Raw genomic sequence first — 19,430 nt, 5'->3', positions numbered from 1 at the left:
ATAAAACAATTTGACCACACGGAAATATAGAAAAGGGCGGATTTACTTATCACTATTTCGAGTACCCGAGATGATTCGATTTAAGGTGGTTCGATACAGTTTTTTCTGGACCACACCTAGCATTTTCAGTTGGCCTTTTACCAACTTTCCCTTAATCCAGTCCAGTTTTGTTAACATTATCAGGTGTATATGGTTAACGTTTTAAATAAATCTATTGAGCCGTTTTTAAGATTTTCGAAAAGCGCTTAAAATCGAAAATCGCTCTAACTTCGTTATGAAAGTGATGTTGAGTAAAAGTCTCGTTCTCGAGATCAAGAAAACACAAACTAACAAAACTTTCATGGTTTCAAAACATAACTTCAAGGCACATTTTGGTGTATTTTGGAGCAATTTCATTAAAATAGTGTTCTTCTTTCAGTCCATTTAATTTCGTAAAAAGCATGGTTTGAAATGTTTCCGCGATTTATTCGAAATCAAACATACAGAATTTTTTTATTCTTGCATATTCCCCTTGCCATACATCGTAATTTCAGAAATTTGCATAGCTTTCCTCTAACAGATCTGGTTCGTACAAAACTCATGCTTTACCGATTTTGATTACTTTTGCTTATCGTTTCCATGGAAATATCGAATACCTTAAAAACATATTAAACCAAACTTCAATCTTTTTCCAAAAACCGGTTTAACTTTTACATCGATTTGATTAAGGGAAGGCTAGGTTGGTAAAAGGTCAAATGGAAATACTAGGTATGGTCCAGAAAAAACTGTATCGAACCACTTAATCCCCTTCCTCCCAAAAGCGCCTGCTCTCGTGAGTGCATGCGCTTTTTTACTAAGCATCCCGATTCCCAGTGCGCCCCCAGAGGAAAAGTAACATTCAAGACATTGACGTAGAATGGACTGATTAGATAAGTATAATAACGTCATATTGAACATTATGGCTATTATTCTACTGTTATAACTACTATTGGTACAGTTCTTGAGTTGCAGTATCTTTTATTTTTCATTAGAGTAGTTGCACCACATCCACTTTTATTTCCTCAAAAGCACTGAAAAAGGCACCCAGTCTCTAGAAGCTCTCCACATACGTCTAACATGATCACAGACGCTTCATGAAGATTGATTTGCCGGCTGTACATTTGTACGACGAATTCAGCTATTTAAAGTACGATGTCCAACTTGTACTCGACTGCTAGACACTGTGCAACAAAGACCTCTCTGCAAACTTCTGTATAAAAACTCATCTCAGCCTCTGTGCAATGGTTCTTGTTTTCCATACAAGTGTAAACACTCAACAAGAACAACAACAACAACAACAACAACAAAAGCCCTGTTGTTTTGAAATAAGCCTCTGCCTCCGTATAAATTAGCCTCTTCCGTAGAAATGAGCCTCCTCTTTAAAGAAAACGACTCCGTGTAGTATAAACGAGCCTCCTCCATAGAAATGAACCTCCTCCGTGGAAATCAGTCCTCCTCTGTGCTCCGAGAAATCAAGGTAACATACAGGGTACCTAATATCCAGTTCTCTTGCCCATCACTGCTACGTTTTCCCGCCATATTAATGGAGAACTTTAGCAGCGCGTGTGCCGAAAACCTGGGTAGGCCCGGCTGTAAATGATCCCCAAATCATGCCGCAAATGATCCCAGGACCCAAAATGATCCCCAGATTGCACCGCAAATGATCCCCGGACAAGAAATGGTCGCCTCACCATAAAGAATTAGAAAAGTGTGGACTTAAGAATTTGGACAGTTGATTAAAGATTTTCCTATTATTTTTTTCTTACTAGTAACAATACAGTAGATTTTGATAAAATAGTTACTATATGTAACACAACGAAAATGTCCAGTATAGTATTTGAACGATTTTAATGCAAATTTAGTACCTCAAGCGCTGACTGTATTTGATGTAATGTTCGCTACAAAAGTTAACTTGAAGTACAAATGTTTCATAATCTCCGAAATTCGCACGTAGAAATCTTGTGCTCTGTCATGGAAGTCCGCGTCTAGATCTATCCAGGAGCAAGTGTAAGTACTCTACACGGAAAAATTCTAAGCGGTTACTGACAGCTGAGGCATCTTCGAAGATTCATGTTATTTTTCCGGTACTTTTTCCACACGAAAATCTTATATAGTCGATAAGTGTCAAAATTTTTATTATTTTGTACGGTATGTTAACGTTTGTTTTATTGTTACCTTTATGCCTGAGGGTAGGCCTTGGATTGTGCTCCTAAAAGTGGCATATTATGCTACTAGCAGTGCTCGAATTTTTGCAAAATTATGCCAAAATTATGCCAGAATTCCCAAATTATGCTCCTGATTTCCGAAATTATGCTCACAAAATGACGTAAATTCTGAACATATAAGCGCGCAATAACGACACCAAATTGTTTTTCAAATAAACTGTTGTTGCAAATTTACTTGTGTTTTATGGTAGTTTGTCTCAGCCCTCAGCTGTCCAAATTAGCTGCTCGCATCCCTGAACCGTTTGCAAAATGCCTTCAACGACTTAACGATCACGCTTGTATATACTGACTGAACCAAAAGAATACAGCAAACTATAGCAAACTATAACGTCGAAAGTATCAAGCCACGAAGTAAACCAACTTGTCTTGACAGTTTTGAGTTGTTTCAGCACCAATAATTGCTTGAATAAACATGGATAAGAATAGTATACACAAGTCAACATCAGCGCTTATTGTACTGCAGCTTTACGCTGGCCTCTGATCGCTAAATTCGCCAGAATTCGCCAAAAGAGGCCTAGTAACTAAGCATGTCAGAACAAAGTCTATACTACTATTGTCGTAGCTAAAACACGTATTGCGCATGCAAGAACATACTACCTAAATTTAATTCATTTATGTAGAAAATACACCATATTTACTAAATTTTATGAATTTATGCTCCAAAAAGTGCTAAATTCTGTTCAGTTATGCCGTGGCAGTGCTCGTTTAAAAAAATTATGCTTTTTTGCTCCACTTAAGCCCAAAATTATGCTAGTGCAATCCGTCAAGGCCTAGCTGAGGGGCTTGTCTTTTCTTCGCCTTGGCTAATTAAAAAATATATATATGCATCCATACCGTCATGGAGTCCACGCCATTACTAATAATTTTTTGTGGTATCATTTTTGGAATAATTCCCGGTCCTGGAGGGGTGGGCTAAAAGGTCCCGAAAAGTCTTTGCACCCGTAAAGCCGTGCAAAATTCTCAAACCTTATGATTATATGGCTGCTTTACTCACATATTCTTAACCCTTTATACTCCCTAACACGCATATACGCGTACACATGGTTGTGCTCTTTGTACCACTTGTGACGTCATCAATTTAAATGTCACCAGGTATTCTTGGTAAGCAGAGGGTAGGGCTAGGATAGATGCATCTGCACAACAATGGATTTTGGGAATCGACGGCATTCTGACGTAGCAAATTGAAAAACGTTATCAGTTTTGGTGCAAAAATGGTGGTAAAATGGCCCATTATAGCTATAATTGATCAAGGTCCCATTTCCGGGCTTTGTCCATAATTAACCGTCCAACCGTTTTACGGCAGCCAGAAAGAATATGAAATATGGTATGGTTTTAGCAATCTAGTCTTGAATTGGGTATGTTTCTTGGAAGAAGCTTCTTTTTCATCATTATCAATAAGATCGTAAACAAAAGCCCCTCATAACTTATGTTTAGGGCAATTGTGCCAGCCGCAACGGTCATAAGAAGAGTATCACATTTTTGGCCAGGTCATAAGTAGGGTAGCAGAAATCGCAGATTTTGGTCATAAATAGGGTAAGGGTTTTGGGAAGTGGACCGCACACCCCCACCCAACGTTTTTGGGAGTACCCCCCCCGGTCTTGTGTGCACGCGTCAAATTAAAATTTTTGTACAGTTTTGTTTCTTATCTTCGGGAAATTTATCTTTCTGGTAAGAAAAAAAAAATAGTAATAATAATAATAATAATAATAATAATAATGATAATAATAATAGCCTTTTCAGCAAAACTTAGGCCGATTTAGCGTCATGACAGCCAAAAACCTGATTTTACGTTTAAAAACGGCATTTTGGGGTGAAAATTTGGGGGTTAATGGGTTAATATGAGCAGAGGTTACCTTCATACAAGAGGTTTCAGGCGTATACACCGAGAAACGGGCCCCAGGGATCATTTGCGGACCGGGATCATTTGCAGGCAGTTGATAGTCACGCGGCCGCGGTGGCTGATTACCGAGTGGCAGGGTGCCGAACGGGAAAATATTATTGCTAGTTGCATAGTCAGATACACTGACTATCTATGGAAATATCATTAAGGAATCTTTTTTCTTACCCCTTTATTTCCCTTAGGATCTTTTAATTTTTTTATCTGTCCAAAATTTGGTCAGCCTACCTCGTCGGACGAAAATTTAATATATTCGGGTACTAGAGTGTTTTTTTCTTTTTTGGAAAATGTCTATTTTAATACTCACATTACTTACAATACCGCGAGCTAACATCACATTACTGATAATACTAACACTGCTTATTATTAATACGACCACTGCTTACTTACAATACTAACATTGGTTTACATTACTTACAATGAATAGAAGCATTTTTCAAGACTTTCAATAGACCTCTTTAGCTTGGGCGGTTTGTTTTCCCATTACAGGCCGCGTGATGATACTCTTGAGAATTCTTGCTTTCAAATTTTTCATAGTCGCATGTATATGAATGAATAATTTTAAGATGGATCAAAGAACAATTCTCTAGAGAATATCACGTGGTCCACAACGGGAAAACAAACCGCCCAAGCTAAAGAGGTCTATTTGTGATACGTTCTTGTTGTCATCGTGGTCTTGCTCGTGACATCCGATTTTAGCGACACATGTTCACCACCTTGTTTGTCCAGACAGTACACGTTTGCATTGCTGATTACGAACCTTAATATGATTGGATAACGTTGCCCTATGTAAATATTTCGAAACAAAAATAACACTAGTTTCTTATAGATCGTTTAAACTGTCACGCAATCAATAAATAAATCGAAAACCATTCGGTGGATAAAGTCAAGAAATTGTGATCTTATAGGAAATAGATAGAAAAGACACTTCTCCAAGTTTAAGGTTTGTTCGTTTCCCCAGACTGCAGATATTTGTCGAAATGTTTCGCAGAAAGTTACAGAGCCCAGTATGGAAACGTACGCGTCATGTTGGTGCATCTCTGTGGTGCACCAATATGGCCGCCGGAAAATAGTGTAAACATCTGGAACGTATTTTGGCTATCTAGGCGACTGATTATCTGTACTGAACAAACAAAAATTTCATAAGTACTTTTCCTAATGATCTAACTTCCAAAAAAAGCTAAAAATCATGAGATAGGTATATATTTTTCGACATATGCGATTGTAGCTTTGTGTCACGTACCATCATAACTCTGAAATTCAAAATACGCTGGTTTTCAAACGTCCAGACTCAAGCACACTATTGAGGTGTCACATTGTAAACAGATATAAAGTTACCCCCTCTTATATCTGATGGGGATAAAAACGTTGGTGGCTCTTTAGTTTTCGATTTTAGAAAATGATGACGTCACATGAAAACGATCTGTAGTATAAAAGGAAAGAAAATTTTATATGCACGCAGCGCGTAAAGGCAAGGACCAGGGGCGGGGGAGAACACTCTGCGACGCCTGACACTTTTTTGTGTTTGGATCATCCAACAAAAAGTGACGTCACATCCGGTAAAAAAGCGGGCTGAGCGGCAAAATAAAATTTGACTGCGATATAATCGTTCTCCCGGTAAGTAAAACATTAATATTTCGCAATCGGCGGGATATTTCTAACGTTTTATTTGGCCATGATAAACAAAATTTTGTCTTCTTCCTCGCCATATCGTTTGTTTGAGGAACAGAACAATTATTTATTCAAAAAGACGCTGTTTTGAAGGCGTGTGTTTTTACGAAATGTCGTCGTTTCTTCGTAGCTGAATTCCACAGGAGTCATCGTTTACGTGGAAATAATGAATTCTAGGTAAGTTGCACTCAATTCAAATATACTATTCTCTTAGGTAGGCATTACACTGAGAGAAAAGCGCAATGTCAGTTTTCTACCCGTGGGAGAACCTATTTAACAGAAGCCCATTTTTTAAAATTTACCATTGACAAACACTTGAGGGTAATAGAGAGCTGTTAATCGTATCACACTGTAAAGATCCACACACATAACAGGGCGGTACTTTCTTGCCAATCGACACTAACTCAAATTCTTGTTCTTGCTTGTGACTCAAACTGGCATTATAAATTCTGTTACGATTTGTTAAGAACCTTGAACGAGATATCTTAACGTTTCCCTTGGTAATAGGCCCTTTGCAGCTAAGCCATCACGTGACCTACTTTTCATAAAATTATGGGCTATAACTTAACGAATGCCAGAAATGGAAAAAGCATGTCGAAAATATCAAAATGGCCAAGTTTGAGGCCCCCATCATCAGAGAATGAGATTTTATGATGGTCTGAATTTTTGAAAGAATAAGATTTGTATGGAAAAATGTTGCTGGAGAGCAAGACCTTGCTCTCCAGCAACATTTTCCATACGAATCCTCTAAATTTTCCGAAAATTCAAACTATGGTATAAACTTACTAGAATGAGATTTTATGATGGTCTGAATTTTTGAAAGAATAAGAAGATTTGTATGGAAAAATGTTGCAGGAGAGCAAGACCTTGCTATCCAGCAACATTTTCCATACGAATCCTCTAAATTTTCCGAAAATTCAAACTATGGTATAAACTTACTCGTTTTTTCCTGGGGCCTCAAACTTGGCCATTTTGGTATTTTCGATGCGCTCTTTCCATTTCTGGCAGTCTTTTAGTTATAGCCCATAATACAAAAATTTTTTAGGAAAAATTTGGTCACGTGACCCCAGCTGCAAAGGGTCTATCCCTTAATAATGGTAAACGCTTCCTTTAACATGTACATAAGCAGGCCGTGAACCCCTTAAATATAAACAAGAGGATATTTTTATGGGCGATTCAGTAATCGGGGCATGTCGTGGTTTTTTTTTCAGTTATAATGTAATTTATTTTTCTGTTTCAACAGTGTTAAATGTCAGTGACACTGTAAAGTTTCAATACACCCCCCCCCCCGGATCCTGTGAAAACACACCTATGGCTATAAAAATTATATACAGCCTGTATTTTCCCATGGCAACTTGCTCTTTTCCAGTCCCCTCTAACCTGATTTCACTAATTCAGTGATTTTCAGCTTGAAAAATGTTAAACGAGGCTACGACTTTGACCTTGCATGTTAATATGCTTCCTAGATCGTGTTGATGAGGCAAAATTGGCAAATACCAAAATGGAAAGCCAAAGGTGGCCAGAAAAGCCTAATAGTATAATAATCAGGGAAGGTTGAAACCCAGTATGTTGCCATATTATGGAGGGCATTCGCAAATTTCGTCATAATAGCACTTTAAAGCACTGTCCGTAGGAGCCCATGGTCCCTTGTATCTGACAATAGTTCAAAACTTGCCTGGGATGGATGATCTAAACGCTAGGTGGGAGACTCTTAGAATATTGAGGAGAGTTGCTAGAATAATTGTATAATTATCTCTTTGCAGGAACTCATTAGACACTAACACTACTAACATGACTGAGTTTGGACAATATATATTTTGTTTTTTGGATACATGTATACTGTTACTGGTCATACAAGAGGTACCTTGCTACTGAGTTAAGTCTTAATGTGTGTATTTTAAAGGAGAAGGTCACTCCAAAAAACATAAATTTTATGTCAACGCTAATGAAAACCTTGCACTAAGGTTAGCCACTCACAGAAGTTTCAGCATCTGAAGTGCAGGTTTTCCTTATGAAATTCGCCTCCAAAGAAGCACCCAGGCCAAGTTTTCATGACATCATTCTGTCTGACAGATTTTGTCCTGATGGCTTGCGACAAGCCTTTTGACTACCACTCTGGGTTATGGTTGCTCTCGAGACATATTATTTCGAGCTAAACATGCTGTAAACTCCAAAATAATAGCATTGAAGATAGTGAAGAGGATAATCACTTGGAAAAAAAATAGATTTTGCTGACCTTGTGACAGATGCAAAGTCAGTTGCAGGTTCTTCTCCTTCCCACCAATTTTGAGTCGGACGGAATGAAGTCACATAAACACAGCCTCAGGCTATAAGTGCTAGTGCTATAAGTGGACAAAAAATGTAAGCTTTTGGGGTGACCTTCTCCTTTAAACTGAAACAGAGGAAGAGGGAGTGTGGAAATAAAATAGAATGGCCCTAATAGGGACCATTGATATGGTCTTGGGTACCCAAGACAACCCTTCTCCTGAGTTACCCTGGCCAAGCTAACTTTTCATCTATTTCTTTGAAAATTCAACCAACTGTTTACATTTAGGATCATGAACCTGTCTCGCCTGCGAGACAACAGGGGTGGGTGAGTTGTCTAGCCTTAGCTCATGTCACGCCTTGGCACCCTGACAGGCAGGACAACTTTTCTTTATAGAAACACTTTGCCTTGGCTAACCGCGACAACTCTTCGCATGGTGAGTGTCACATGATGCCTAGATTTAGAATTTAAAGCAGAAATATCAATTTACAAAGAAGAGAAAATTAACTCAGCAAAACCCACTGTGATTGAATGACTGAGGGAAACTCAAACAAAGAGGGATATTGCCCATTTGATTATTCAATAAGGGTTTTGAATAGTCATGCAGGGTCAAATTCAGCCAAACGCATGGGGAAATAAATGGCAAACAATCACTTTAAGATCAAACCAAGCTAGAATTCTCAGCCCACCCACAATGGAGCAATCACAACTGACCTTTGTGAATTATTTGATGCATGCGTATGAGACAGTCATTTTTCATTCTTTACAAGATGGAAGGTAGATGCCATTTAAACATTGATCAAATAATGAACAAAGGTCCTGTTGCTACAGAGCTACATTGTATCCCCACCAGATTAACAGAAGATGAGGTGTTGTAAACAGATTTTTGGAAGAACTAAAAAAGCTGTGAAAACAATCACCAGCGACCTGTGTTCCCACGGCATCTCTTGTTGAGTCAATTTGATATATAGAACATATCTTTAAAATCTCAAAATAGTTGAATTAACTAATTATGACTACCAAAATCTGCGATTCTCCCTACACTATTTATTAACAGAATAAAAATTCGATAACCTATTTACCACCATGGTAGCTGACACAGTTGCCCTAAACATAATATTTGACGGCCTTTTGTTTATGGTCTTATCAATAATGATGAAAAAGTAGCTTCTTCTAAACAACATTACCCAATTCAACACGAGAGTACAAAACCCATATCCTATTTAAGGCCAAAATGGCCAAAATTGATACCCTATTTATGACCAAAACGACTGAAAAACCATACCTTTTGGGGCCACACATACCCCTATAGTGCATATAAGGGAGTACCCCCCGCCCCGGGTCACAGTAGAAGTGGGTACCTGTCAAAAGTGGAGGTAAAGTTAAGGGCTAAGGAGCTAACCCTATAAACAGGCCAACCCCCCTCTTTTGGAACTGCCCAAAGAAGTTGATCCCCAGGCCAGCATTGCAGTTCAGACGATACAGAGGAATGTACAATTGACCACTGGATAAAATTTGAATTCTGTCCAGCATACATGTATATTTATGAACAGCTTCACAGTACCTGGGGGGGTACTCCCAGAAAATTTGGTGGGGGAGTGCTTCACCCCTTTGTTGATCTCTTCGGGGAAGTCTGATATCCCCAAAGCTCGCCTCTAACTCTCAACATTGCTTATTTCTTACAGAGAAAAACCGTATTAAACAAGAGATACGGAAATAGGATACTAACCTTGAGTATACGCTTCAGCATGTCTTTTCCACCACACGCACGTGGATACAGAGCTTCAACTGTATTCTTACTTACTTAATCCTCTTCGTTCCTAAGTGGAACATAGGTCCTCAACTAGCGCGCGCCACCTAACCCTATTTTGTGCAGTGCCTTTTGCCTCATTCCACGTAACATGCTTCGCCGCCAACTCTGCCATTCTTGTGCGCCGTCGGCGGTTTATGCGTCATTCGCTGCTTCGCACGTTGTTCCAACCGGGTGTTAACATCTTTTACCCCTGCTTCCCGATAGGGTGCAGTGGTAGTTCTAGCTTCGGTTTCTGTAATAAATAGCATTTTCTGGGAGCGGGTTATCAGCCCGCCGCCCAACCCCCAACCTGGAGGACCAGGGGCTGTTCTTCGTCTGGCCTCTACCCTTCGACCAATCCGGCATGGTTAGACCTGCCAGGGAACAAAGTCCCCGCCGGCACAGCTCTCCGGGTCATGAAGACACACAAGCTTCACCACCACGGCAAGGTGTCAGCCCAAGGTGAAACAACTGTATTCACTTTCAGAAAAAAAAAAAAAAAAAAAAAATAGTTTGCACTGTGTACAACGGGAACATATTTAACAGAAGCCGTTTTTTTTTTTTTTCTCAACTGTATTCACTTTCAGAAAAAAACGGCTTCTGTTAAATATGTTCCCGTTGTACACAGTGCAAACTATGGCCAGCAATATTTCATCCAGGTTGTTGTTAACATTATAGGCTATTGCACTTAGTGTTATCACCGAATCACGAACAATAAGAACCAAAAGTCGGAACAACACCAGTTTGAATATGTGTAAAATCCGCCATTCGATGACAGAAGGCTCTCCGTTATTTTCCTTCAAAACAATACTAAACTGTCCTCTTTTGCCAACAGTTTTCCTTCAAAAGTCGAAGAAATGTGCCTTCACGATATTTCTATCCTCAGTATGGAAGGACACGGACCTGATGGTTTGCAAATAGAAGAAAATCTTCCCCAATCGAAACGCCATTTTTTCGATTTGTGAAACGAGCTGCGCGGCACCGTTTAAACCGGATGTGACGTCACTTTTTGTTGGATGATCCAGTACAAAAATTTCAGGAGTCTTCTGCCCCGCCCCTGGCAAGGACGCGACGGACGCAGAAAAAAACCTTCTCAAACGCTAAGCCGCTGATATACAGTTTGCGGGCCCTTGGCGGCACAGAGGGTCATTTCGCTTCGTTCGAGCTTCGTCCTGGGTTACTTCCTTGTCGACTTTCAGAGCTCGTGTTTTCATTCAGTAGCTGTAAAGTTGCAATGTTTTCATCTCTCTACGGTGTTTCTGTGCTGCTTAACTTGGTTGTGTTTTTTCGTGAGGCAGGTGAGTATCCACTACTGATGTGTTGAGCGAAAATATTTCTCTTGGCGCGAAATGCAAGGTTCGCGATCTGGAGTCGCGATCTGCCAGCTTCCTTTGATCGAATTTAGCCAGGATTTGTATCACTTTTATCTTTTGCTTTGTAGAATTGCAACCTAAATTTACAGCACAACCTTCAAATCCATTTACCGTTCTGGAAGGTAACAACATGACTCTAGAATGGAGCTACGATCTTGCAGGGGAATCGTTCCTGCGCGTTGAGCTCAGAAATGTGACTTCTTCTCCCACAATCCGGATTTTAGAGGTGGGCATGGTTGGCCAGACACCACTTTTCTTGGTAGACGACTACATTGGTCGAGTACAAGTAAATGTAACAACTAACTATACGTCGATTACGATTCTTGGAGCGAGCAGAACAGTCGACAGTGGGAAATATGAGTTTGTCGTTGTCCCAGGACGCACCAACCTGGCTCCCAGTGAAGTGACGATTTCAGTGCAGTGTAAGTACAAATTACGCTCAGTTTTCTCTTTTCTGTATTACATAATGTCAAAAAGTTTTCAAGAATACTCTTGAAGGATTAAACATCAGCTGTAACCCAAGCAGTTTTGTTATTTTATCGATTTGGGGTATTACTTGCTGTATTGATGTTGGCTGCATAAGTCAACACCATGAGATAGGATAATCTTACTTTTTCTGCTACCTGTGTAAAACAGAAAGTAGCGTTCATACATGCAATAAAACTGCAGTAAATTGAAGATGAGAAAATCAACGAAATTCGTTTTGGAAGTTGTGGTCGAAACTTGTTTATTTCGATTCACTTAGCCCACAAAGGAATATTTTAGCTGGAAGATTCTTACTCGAAAGTACATGTAGTACTGGTTGTTATGTTATGTCAATCTTTTTGGTTATAAGATGGCATGTTCTTAATGTGAGTAGGTGGAGCTACTGAAATTACATATAAAACTATAGAAATAAAAGGGTTTTTTTCACAAAAGGTATGCGTTGCATACCGTTTAAAGCTAAGTAGTATAAACAACCTGCGTCTGCTGGTGAATTTATGAATAAGCTTACATGGAAATTGCGTGCTTTGCTTCATGTTTCTTGAACGTTTGTGAGATCTGAGTTTTAGAATAAGAAGAAATTTCCACGTAGCAGTAGTTCATGTATACGAAGCGAAACAGAAACTATATTAGACTTCATCAGACACCAAAAGCTAGAAAACTCACTTTAGATTAATTTGCATTTTACAGCATACATGTTTAATGGTTTATTAGTCAGCTTACGTAAAGTTCAAACGTAAGTTTCTGTTTATTCGTCGCCTTTTAGCGGATTGAAAGCTTTGTGGTTTCAAGATATACGTGCAGCGGTTGTTTGGATGCTTATTAGACTGTGTGCATTGCGGTATGAAATCCAAAGAGTGATGAAGCTTGTGTTTGCTGTGAGCTAGTATGGCTGATAATCATGCCATCTTCACATGAATCATTTATATTGCCCTTGGATAAATTTTAAGTTGTTTTGTCATGTCCTAAAATAACCGGGGTAGCATTTTATTTGCATTGTCATGACTACACTATGGCATGGCTGAACAAATTAAAACCCATGGATTTTTTTTTCAGTTTAAAATGAATGTAGGAAAAGATTTTCTTGGTAGTTATTATTTGTATGAATTAATTTTATTCCTCTTGCTTTAATTGTTTTCATTCTTGTGAAGCAGTGATGAGTGACAAATACTCTTTCAGCACAAAATTAATGCATCTGATAGTGGAAAAAAAAGGAAATAGAATACATTACATCATCTCTGTTCCCTAGAAATACTGTGGAACAAAATAATTATTTCCTAATCTTAGAAAATCTGATTTGTTGGTTTATGATTTTGGTTTTTGCATGGAAAATATGCAGTAATAATACTTTCTTGAATTTGTTTGTAGCCATGGCGTGTATTGTTTTGCCGGTAAACACAGTAATTTTGATACTGGCTCAGTGGATAGACATTTTATCATGGACTAAAATAACTTGGAGTTTTTAAAATACTAAAGGTTTAATTTAAGTTCTTTTGAAATAGGTCGTGTGCAATGTATTTTATGAACAACAAGCTGAAGACACCTTTTTGTTTCAGACACGCAACAATAAATGGCTTAAAGCCAATATCCTGTTGGATTTCAAACAAAAGATTTAGCGAAATGATTATTTTTACAGTTTTATTTTTTCACAACAAAAGATAAACTAAACTTCCACCAAAATTCCATTAAAAGAATGTTAACTGGTATTGGCTTTTGGGCATACCTGTAGTAATTAAATTCTTGAGCTTTCACACACACACTTGTTTGCCTGAGGCAAATTAGGCCTTATTTTGAAAACAAAGATAAGAATGCCAAGTATGTTTCTGGCTGTTGCTGAAATAGACAGTCTTACCACCAAAGGTCACAAGATTTGAACAGTGACGGGCTTAATTAAAGAAAGGTCTCATTCTGTTTAATTTTGCTGTCTCCTAAAAACGAAGGATTCATATACTGTGATCGTAACCAGGGAATTGTGATGTTTGAAATCAAAAAGATTGCTTACACCTGTTGTTACATAGTCCCTACAATTCACTCATCTTGTTTTGGGAAGTCTAATATTTAAGTATACATTTAGCTGAAAACTTTTATATTTCTGCACAGTCATGCTTGCTAATTTCCATAATATATTTCTTCTACCAGGTCTAGATACTTGTACACACAGTCCTTACGTTATAAACATTACAAACCTTCAATATCAAGACCTGAGAGAGGATATTTAGTAAATGTAAAGCTGGTGTCTTGTTAGTTTTTTCCCTTTTGGGGTATTGTTATGACAGTATTAATAATTACATTTACTCTGTAAGAATGTGTTAAAGAAAAACTTTGGGCAACATGTGCTTCAGCTTGTTGGAAACTTGAATGGGTAACTAATGACAATAATGGTCTTGTTTAAATGTAAAATTAATCATTCATTCCTGAATACATTTTTCACGCACTAGTCAGAACTATTTCCATTTCTTGCATGTAGTACCGTCCCTAAAAAGTTCGTACTTTCCTCATATGGTTCATACCCAGGGAGTCTTTAATGGGTTACACGCATGTGTATGTGTATAGGGTTGTAGCTAAGAAAATAGTGTGCCAGTTGAGATTTTCTCTTTGCAACTACTGGATGCTTGCAATTGAACATCCATCATCAGCTTCAAACTGCACTCTCATTTGATTAGTCACTTTTTTACTCCCTAAATTATACTCCACTCAGTCTAACTGCTATTACTTATCAAACTAAGGTCCAAAAAAATAATATGCACTGTTGAGCTGAGCTTTTACTAGTTGTATCAGGGTTTTACACTCCCTGGAGTTAGAGCACTTGTACATGATTGTACAGGGGTTTCAATAATTTTTGGCACAAGAGGGTGGTTTAGAAAAACAGGCGGGTAGTTTCTTAGAAGGCGCAGAGGTCCTTCCCAACTAGGGGAGTCCAGGGGCATTCTCCCCCTGGAAATTTTGAAATTCTAGACTCTTGCAGATGCATTTTTCTGCATTTTGAGGCCTATTTTTATGTTGCTTTGTTGTTCCTAGAAGTCAATCAATCCTTAGCTGCGACGAAATTGTCTGGTCTTAGTTATTTGTGTATGGCTACACGGGATGGCTACATGTACAAGCGGGTAGTCCGCTCATTGCAAGCCGGTAGATCTACCCGCTCCCCAGCAATTATCGAAACCCCTGATTGTATGTCCTACAGTGTGCTAAATATGTCTAATAACATTACCATATGATTTTCCTTTTGTACAGATCAACCAGAATTCACCAATGTCAGTGATGATCAAGAGGTTGTTGAAGGTGGCCCCAGTATTACATTAGAATGTGTGGCAATTGGTGAACCTCTGCCAAACATCAACTGGACCAGAGTGCTTGGTAATGGTAGTGACAGCAATGTGCTGTTTACTGGGGAGCAGTTTGTTCTTGACAACAACAGAAGTTCCACTGGGACATATCGCTGTACTGCATTCAATGGGATAGGAACTGCACCCAACCGCACCATTGTTGTGGATGTTACTTGTAAGTAATTAATATTTTTAAGTATACTTCTTAGTATAGATCAGCAGTATGGATGTACATGAGGACTGTGATGTGCAGAGTCATAATTTTTGTGTGTTATGCAAACTGTGTCTGACTATTACAGAACTACATTGCTTTCAGCTAATCCAAATATCATGCAGTGCATGTTACTCACATGTAACACTCTCTATTATCATTTTTGTGTGGGATGTCCCACACTTTGTCAATACCAGCGATATTTATATATTTATTTATCTATTTATTTATTTATTTGTCCATGAGAGCAAAACATTTGTCACGTGGTTTCTACTTGGCGTGTAGACTGGGTTCCACCAGGAAAAGGTTGAGTGTTTTTGTGCGGCGATCATTAGTGTGATCGGTTGGCTTAGTTAAATCGATTGTTTTGTCCCTCAGTTGAACTTCTTTCGATCTGGAGTTAATTATCGTTTAAGTCAGGGTAACAACAGAGTAACAGTTCTGAAGACAACACTGAGTTTCGTTTAAATCAACTGTACGAAGGGCTCGATAGAAATCAGAAACGTTAACTCTCGAGGTGCGTACGCGACTTGATATGGCCAGCTTCCAATCGGTTGTTTGTTTTGACGCTTGGTATGAACACATTTCTTTTGATTCAGAGCTACATGTATCTTTAATCCATTGGCTGATGATTTCACGGGAACTTTTGCAGTCAGTTTTCAATTCGACGCTGGGTTTGTTTTTACCGCTCGACAGAAGTTAGAAACTCTCGAAACGTGTTGTTTCCTGCAGACAAGAAAATGCATGTCAAAATTGAAAGATCTTATCTTCCGCTGAAGTTACATGTAAGATCAATTGTTCGATTACCTATAATAATGTCACAAAAATTAAGATATATCAACTGTTAAAGCTGTTAAATAAAAAAAAGAATAAATCAGTGGAAAACCTTTCTGCTTCATTCAACCTAGAATTTTACTAGTGGTGGGAAGCAATGATTCTGATTGGCCAGCCTGTAATTGTAAGTCAACAAAAAGAGTCAACACAGTCTTTTCGTCTGAGATCCGTCTAGGTTTTTTACGAAGGCACAGGAAGTTTTTGTAGTTTAAACCAAGTTGTTATGTTAAACATGCCATAATGTAACAGAAGTTCACATGACATGAGTAATTTAATGCTGCCATGCAAGTTTCGCAGTTTCATTGAGTCGCACACAAACATAATCGGCGAAAATCACGAAAATGAACATTATGCAAATTCAAACAATCACACTGTGGGCTGTCAATGCAAACAAGAGCCGAAAAGCCATCTGCTAAACGCACTCGCAGGCGATGTTCAAGTTACATGCACGGTATCTTGATAAGTATTTTTTTAAATACGATATTTGGCTAGAAAATCATTTGCAGTACAATCGCAGTAACACTTAGAAATTTGCATGCAGCAAGCGAGTTGAAATTTGAGCTCGCTGGAACCGGAAAGAGCTAGAAATATCATTTCACGCTGGCAGGCTGCATTCTCTAAATTTGGTTGATTCGCACGCATGTTGTTTTTTCTATGTGACGAATGCTGTATAATTGCGATTCAAGACTTCAACTCCAGACTAGCGATTTGGACGTTAATACGAAATACATGTACTCTTGCACGAATAAAGGAAGCTGCATGACGCGTGGTGTTGTTTATTTCTGTTGTTACGAATTTGAGATATAAATCGCTTTCTCGAAAAATTCTTCGAGCGTCTCGAAACTCGAAACTTGAAACTCGAAACTTGAGCCTTGAAACTCGATTCTCGATTCTCGAAAGCATCGAGGATCGAGGATCGAGTTTCGAGTCGAGACTTTCAACTTACATTTGACCGGTACTGTAAGTAAAATGCCCTGTGGAACTTCGTAAAGTATAATAAAGGTAAAATCTTGAACTAAACGATATTCTCTTGTTATTTGCTTGTAACAGAGTTATGCATCTTAACAAGAGTGAAACTCGTAGCGAATTATTGTACATTTAAGCTGAAAGAAACTAATGTATGTCAGTGACCCCAGCAAAACAATTCTTGGTTTGCACTGTCACGCAATCCTGACACAATAAAAAAATTATTCGAAAACCATCTAGTGGATAAAGTCAAGAAATTGTGATGTTATAGGAGAGTAATAAAGATGACACTCCTCGAATTTTTAGGTCTGTGCGTTTTCCCAAGCTCAGATATTCGTCGAAATATTTTGCACAAATTTACAGAGACCAGTATGGAACTGCCATGTTGGTGTACCTCCGTGGTACGCCTACATTGTGGCCAGAAAATATTGTAAACATCTGGAACTTACTTTGGCTATCTAGGCGACTGATTATCTGTACTGAACAAACAAGCATTTACAGTAGGACTTTTCCTAATACTTTAACTTCTAAATGGGCTAAAAATCACGAGATAAGTATATGATTTCGACAACCGCGTTGGTAGGTCTATGCCACGCATCACCATAACAATGAAATTCAAAATGTCTCGCTTGCTTGAGAAACGCAAATAACAATGACAAAGGCTAAGGAAAATAGACTGAAACGTTGATAGATATAAAGACCTTGACTCATTTCACACCCTAAAGACTTGCAAACGAGTAATAAGCTATTAATCGATTCCAAGAAATGCAATCAAAAGCAGAATAGGTTAAGCACATCAGTTCGATTGAATTTCGTACAACTTCAAATGCAGAACATTTAGTTCAATTACAATATAGCTATTGCTTCTCAGTATAATGACTGCCTGGGTACACACAGCAAAGTGTCTTGTTTCATGATAATTCAGTTTTATCCTAAGTAAAAGTATAAATTGTAAGCCACACATGTATGCACTGCGGACCTATTTTTTAACTATCACTTGCCTGTGACATACATGTAACCTTTGTGAATGGTGCCAGGATTGATGATTTAATCCTGACCAATAGCATAGTTTTAATACACATTGGGGTTACAAATGTTGTACAAGTATAAACGTGAAATTTGAAGTGTTATTTAGTTTGGTGTTCAGATGGAAAGTGGTCTAGAGTTACATAATTACTGTATGCATTTAAAGTAACTGGCAGCTTTTTAAAAATTTGCAGTTACTTTTTGTGACTTACGTGTACCTGTATGTAGGCAAGATCTGTCACAAGTACAAGTGATCATACTTACTACACAGGGCTTGACACTAACTTTTCAACTTACTAGCCTAGTGGCTAGTGACAACTTAGATGTTACTAGCCAGAGAAATGTTTTACTAGCCAAGCATTGATGTTGGCTAGGTCCAATAACAGCAGAATTACTAGGAAGACTTTAAGGCACAATGCAAGCGACTCACTTTCTCACATGTTCTTGGTAATTACATTGTACTTAAACCAGTTCCAATATTAAAACAACAAGATATGTTATATTTATAAAACAATGTGAAAAATGAAAAAGAGGGCATTAGCATTTTGCCGGTGGATGTTTTAGACTTACATCTTCTTCCTGAGTGGGTCGTTTCTTTTCAGAACTCTTGTTTTTTGGCTTTTTCTTTTTTACTGCTGGTAAAAGAGCCTCTCATATCCATTATGGAATTTTAAGAAAAATGAAACAATGCAATTTTGCATCTGAAACCTCTTGACCAGTTGACATATAGTCTGTACACCTGGTGTGACGCTTGACTGGTAGCGTTAAATGCTAGGGTGAACCAATTTATCACCGAATTACACCGGTTTTAATTTTGTTTAATTGCCTGGAGTTTTCCTCACATCAAATCTCTCAGGCCAACAGATCAGAAAGAAAAATCCAGGGATTTTCCTGAAAAGACTTTCAGGACTCTGTTTTCCTTTGGGTGATGTCATTGTAAATACTGTTGAGACTTCTTCAGTCTTTTCACAGACAGGAACTGTAGAATTCAAACTGTTTCAAAAGCAGCAGTAGCGAAACTTGATTGCTAATAAATGTCGAAGGAAATGAATCTTTCTCATGTAATTATTTCTGTAGTGGTAAGTTTTGTCAGTGTGGACACAATGTCAAATCACTTATGTGTTGTTACGCTAAATGAAAATTAATGTTATCCCTTGTGCCTTTCTTGTAAGGAGTCAAAATCACACATACTCTCCATTCTAACCTTCGCAAGTAGCATAACACATTGGGCCGTATTTTACGCTTTTTGGCTATTTGGGTATTTTGCCTTTATTCTGAGTCCAGCAAACTGAGTTGGTTCAATTCCGAATGTAAGCTTCCTTAACCATATTACAGGTTTTGCAGA

General features: G+C 38.3%; 2 protein-coding genes across 5 annotated transcripts in view; both read left to right on the top strand.

The window, feature by feature from the left end:
- Nucleotides 1-11,039: 11,039 nt before the first annotated feature.
- Nucleotides 11,040-15,231, top strand: LOC145493686 (igLON family member 5-like). Its single transcript, XM_081473153.1, has 3 exons — nt 11,040-11,167; nt 11,311-11,664; nt 14,957-15,231. Exons 1-3 carry the CDS (start codon nt 11,104-11,106, stop codon nt 15,229-15,231), a joined length of 693 nt encoding a protein of 230 aa, XP_081329279.1. The 5' UTR covers nt 11,040-11,103.
- Nucleotides 11,629-19,430, top strand: part of LOC145492252 (hemicentin-1-like) — a 45,392-nt gene continuing 37,590 nt past the window's right edge. For 3 of the 4 annotated variants that reach the window (XM_081471624.1, XM_081471623.1, XM_081471622.1), the window contains exon 1: nt 15,139-15,223. The gene's annotated coding sequence lies outside the window, so the exon portion shown is untranslated. Of the gene's footprint in view, nt 11,665-14,956; nt 15,224-19,430 lie in introns of those variants that run through there. The other variant, XM_081471621.1, reaches the window with a different exon arrangement.

This window comes from Orbicella franksi, chromosome 7, assembly GCF_964199315.1.
Source record: "Orbicella franksi chromosome 7, jaOrbFran1.1, whole genome shotgun sequence".
Lineage (NCBI taxonomy): Eukaryota > Metazoa > Cnidaria > Anthozoa > Scleractinia > Merulinidae > Orbicella > Orbicella franksi.
This window is presented reverse-complemented; position numbering and strand designations above follow the sequence as displayed.

What these genes read in the sequence shown, in the direction of transcription:
- LOC145493686 (XM_081473153.1), top strand. Translation starts at nt 11,104, where the DNA reads ATGTTTTCATCTCTCTACGGTGTTTCTGTGCTGCTTAACTTGGTTGTG. An exon ending in TGTGTTTTTTCGTGAGGCAG is followed by an intron (nt 11,168 to 11,310) that starts GTGAGTATCCAC and finishes TTTGCTTTGTAG; the next exon opens with AATTGCAACCTAAATTTACA. An exon ending in AGTGACGATTTCAGTGCAGT is followed by an intron (nt 11,665 to 14,956) that starts GTAAGTACAAAT and finishes CCTTTTGTACAG; the next exon opens with ATCAACCAGAATTCACCAAT.